Source organism: Platichthys flesus, chromosome 11, assembly GCF_949316205.1.
Source record: "Platichthys flesus chromosome 11, fPlaFle2.1, whole genome shotgun sequence".
NCBI classification, from domain to species: Eukaryota; Metazoa; Chordata; class Actinopteri; order Pleuronectiformes; family Pleuronectidae; genus Platichthys; species Platichthys flesus.
The window spans coordinates 9,175,198-9,179,776 of NC_084955.1; the positions used below are offsets into that span (position 1 = coordinate 9,175,198).

The window sequence follows — 4,579 nt, forward strand, 5'->3', positions numbered from 1 at the left end:
TAATTTCACCTGCAACAAGCAGACCAAAATCTTTCAAAAATAAATCCTGCAGGATAAAATGTAGGGCTTCTGATCTTTTCCAAATTATCTTCTGTTGTCTTGTGTGTGATGTAGCCAGGAACCTGCCCTGGCATGTGAAGAACACAAGTGCGAGTGGGTTCAAACAGACACAGAGAGTCCAGACAGAGAGTGATGGAGAGAGGCCTCATGTAAAGAGCGAGATTTTATTTTCAGAAAAAAAACAGTACAAAACAATAGAAAATATAAGAAAAGAAAACTCACTTATTAAATCCTGAACTTGAGGCTAGTCATCCAGCCACAGGTTCATTACCAAAGCTTCTTAGTATTTCAGTAAACAGTAAAGATACAGAAAATTGTTCATATGACCTCTATTGGTCCAAATCAATGGGAAAACTGCACAAACTAAGAACATCCGAAATAGTTCCCTCAATGCCTAAAGCCTTTATTTACCCTTTGCCTATTTCATCAGTGAATTAAATATTTGGTTGTTATTGCAATAAATTATACATTTTTAAATCAATATTTTACACAGAAGAAACAAGACAGTGATCCAAAGTCAGCAGGTTCAAACCTAACAGCTGAGCAGAGCTTTGACTCACACCAAACTTTCCACACAGATTTAAACATGTGTCAAGTGATATCTCAGGATTTAGATTCAGAGCAGACTGAAAATAACTTATTCCCTCTTCATGAAGTCAGTCAGGTTAAAAGGCTGCGCAGCAGACTTTGTTCGGATATTCATTCAAAACATAGAGAAATACAGTTTATAAAAACAATATGTCATTGGGTTTTTTTCTCAAATTCATATAATTGAAATTAAAATAAGGACTCAAAGTAAATATCCAACACCAGCTAGGATTTTGCCCATGTCTGTGAGACACTTGTCAGAGTCAGGGAGCCGTGGTCAAACACTTTATACGGCAGAGTCCCCTTAGATGTCCAAGTTTCCGTCTTCGGGTCGTAGCAATCGACGCCGTCCGAGTCCTCGATGATGTCATGGCCGTTGATGTAGCGTCCACCTGTGATGTAGAGTCTGTTATTGAGCACGGTTGCAGAGTGGTGCATCCTCCTCTCCTTCAGGTTAGCACACTTGATGAACCGGTTGGCCTTGGTGTCATACGCAATCATCCTCCTGGTGTATCCTGTGACAGGGGGGAAATTGACATGAGATGGGCAACATGTTCACGGCTCTTCTACAAACTGATTGCCCGGGGGCAACAATCGATACTGCTGAGGTGCAGCAAACACAACACGATTCGTTCCATACATTTGTTTCTGCATTTATTCCCGGAATTGATTCCATGTTGTGCCTCAAGGTTTTACGTCTTAATCCGTGTAACTACCTCCAATGATGTAGATCTTATCGTCCATAATGACAGCTGGAGCAGACACATTCTTCACCGTCCTGTTCTCCATCTTGGACCACATGTTCCTGGCAATGTGGTACACCTTCAGGAGGGGAAGGGGGGGCAGGGGGGGAATTGATGCAAAGAATGAATGAGTCTGGATAGATGGATGAAGCGGTGAAGCATTTAGTGGTGATCATAATGTCTTACTTGTATTATTCTGACCGGGCTCTGCATGGCGTCCTCTCCTCCAAACATATAGATCCTCTGGTTGGTAGCAGCCACTGCTGGGTGCAGCACGGCCTCAGGCATGGGTGCCACCGTCTCCCATTGGTTGAACATGCTGTTGTACCTGATGGTATATATGAGATGTGTTATAATTCATCTGATTTTATAACCACATTATACAGAATATGTTGTTACACACAGTCCGGACTACTATCAACAGATTTTCTTGATTTAGGATCATTATGGTCCATCTCACCTCTCCACGCTGTCTGTCACCCGCCTGTCGGGCCCAAGGCCTCCCAGGACGAAGATGAAGTGCAGATAAGAGACACTCCGGTGGGCGAAGCGTGGCTCCACCATGGGCTCTGCGGTTCGCCACTGGTTGGTCTTGAGGGAGAGTGTGTAGACGGTCGGGCTGACCTGGCCGTGCTTTGTGTTTGTGGTCAGGCCTCCGATAACGTACATGACGCTGTGGAGGGCAACATACGAGGCCTTATACAGGCGAATGGGCAGCTTGGTGAGGCACTGCCACTTCTGGCTCTCCTCATCGAAGACCAGGGCCTCCCTCGACGTCTGCTCATTGTTCTTTCTCCCTCCCACAACCACCAGCATGTCATTGGAGGTGTAGCGCCTTGGTGCCACCCAAAGAGGTTTGAAGTTCACCTCTGTCTCTCCGATTAATTTTGTGTTGACAGCAAACATTAGTCTTCGGACAGATTCAATGAGCTCAGTACAGAGGCTGGAGGACTGGATCAGAGGGTCATTGGCAATGAACTGGAAGAGGTATGTGGGGTGGATGTGTCGAAGGCGAACTTTCTTGAAAAGATCACTAATGGCTCCTCTTCTAGAATAAGGATCGTGGTGGATCCAAGCAACAAGTGTCTCAAAGACCTGCTCCTCCTCTGCACAAAGGCTGTCATCCTCCAAGTAACCCATGAGCTCTGGTAAAGAGAGCTCACACAGATCCTCAGACGCTGACACGTCGGAGAAGCTCTTCATCGCTATCTCCTTGGCCTTCACTCTCAAGGTGTTGCAATTCAGGATCTCAGAGAGTCTTACCATGCTCAGACAGTTATCTGGGCTCAGCTGCTCCTGAAGGAAACTGGAACAGGCCTCAAAGATGCGGCCGTATTGCAACATGGATGCTGCCTGCATCAGAGGCAGCACAGTATCCAAGCTGATGGTAATGAGTCCAGTGTAAACATAGTCAATGACACTACTGAGGATGGTGGAGGTGATCCCCTTCAAGTGGATCTTGGTCTGCTGCCTCTCTATGAAGTTGTGGCAGAACATGGCTCTGAAGTAGGGGCTGCTGGAGACCAGGACGTTTCGGTGGCACGGGATCTCCGTGTTCTCTGAGCACAGTAACACGTCTGTCAGGATTCTGTCCTGCCTCAGTCTGTTGAGCTGCAGGAGCAGGCTGGAGGACTGCTCTTTGTCCTTGTAGTGGAAGACTTCCACTGCCTGTCGGTCCATGCTGAGGAGAGAGGTCACTCTGTTATTGTCAAACCAGCTGCTGTTCAGTCGTTGTTGTTTTGTGAATGATTCACTGGGATTAGAGGGTTACTATCTGGTATATTTAGACAGGTCAAGTCAAGCGATATTAAATTCAGTAAGGCCTGGTGTCTGAAATTACAGATTTGTACTAAAAATATTTGTAGTAAACTTTTAAAATATCTAGGTTAGCATATGTTCAAGTAATCTTCAACCTTCATCTCATAACTGTAACACTAACTGTATCATTACCTTTTGGCGCACAAGCCCATTCAGCAGTGCTGCACTCAGACATGTCTGCACAGGGCCGACAATAAACCTGCCAAATTATTTTGGAGACTGTGTCTCATTAGATTGTGTCCCTGCACAACTACTCCTGATACACAAGTGTCATCGTCATGGGAGCAGTGGTACTTCTGTTGTTTGGCAATGTTTTACGGGGAGCCTCAAAAGCTTATTTAGATTAAAAAATGTTATCCAATCTTGACGAAAGGGACTGCAGCAGTAGATATGAGAGAAAAATATGTACAATTATCAACATCAAATATCGACTTCAGCAGACCTAAGCATGTAACATAAGGATAAATAAGGTCAACATATTTGTAACATGTTGTTTTCAAAGTCATGCCAACATCGGAATACAACAGCTTTCATTTTAGTTCATCACCAGAATAATTGTCTTACCTGTTCCTCCTCTTTTCTCTCTCTGTGTGTTCTGGGGCCTCACTCTGTATTCAAAGCAAGATCTCAGCAGAAGATGCGTGCCGACATTTTCCTCTACTTTCCTCCTCTTTTCTCTCGCGCTGATGCTGTGTGGCTGTGTGTTCCTCAGGGGGGCCGTCTCTTTGTAGGAGCGTGTTGCGTACTGTTTGTTGTTATGTCCTCTTTCCACGAGGCCTCTGTGTACATTCCTCCCCCTAAAAATAGAGCCTCCCTTTGGCAACGCCGCCGCGCTCGCATGTGACATGACGGAGGGCTTTCTCACCATGCTTCCTCCATTATTATATTCTAACAGTTTATTTTTCCCTCTCCTTTTTTCTTCAAAGCTTGCATTCCTGCTCCCTCCATCATCTCTATCCGCGTCTGGCACATGATTGCTGCAGTGAAAAGGGTTCTGATACTTGATAACACTCACTTTGTTGGCTGCAGTCTCTCGGCTAGCTGGGACAGAGGACTACAAAAACAGGATCAGGTTACTGTATAAGCAAAACAAACACGGATATGAAGCCGTCCACGTACAAGGATGAAGACAAACCACATTTAAAACTTAGTAACCACAACTAATAATATTACAAACAATGCAGAAGTTCACTGAACTGGTTTTCAATTTACCAAGAGGCTCGGGCTATGAGAAGAAAAATAAGAAGCCTTTTAATCCTCTACATTTTTCTGTTTCTTTTGTATATGGTACTCATCCTTTAAGTATAAAGAAATATATCAGTTTTAGTGTACATCCGCAACAGATGCTCGCATTACCAATCTTTCTTTTG

General features: G+C 44.6%; 1 protein-coding gene across 1 annotated transcript; it reads right to left on the reverse strand.

The window, feature by feature from the left end:
- Positions 1-210: 210 nt before the first annotated feature.
- Positions 211-4,123, reverse strand: klhl38b (kelch-like family member 38b). Its single transcript, XM_062398318.1, has 5 exons — positions 3,774-4,123; positions 1,852-3,072; positions 1,578-1,719; positions 1,365-1,470; positions 211-1,163 (listed from the first exon to the last, which is right to left on the reverse strand). The coding sequence occupies exons 2-5, from the start codon at positions 3,069-3,071 to the stop codon at positions 874-876; spliced, it is 1,758 nt and encodes a 585-aa protein (XP_062254302.1). The 5' UTR covers position 3,072; positions 3,774-4,123; the 3' UTR covers positions 211-873.
- Between the last annotated feature and the right edge of the window lie 456 nt (positions 4,124-4,579).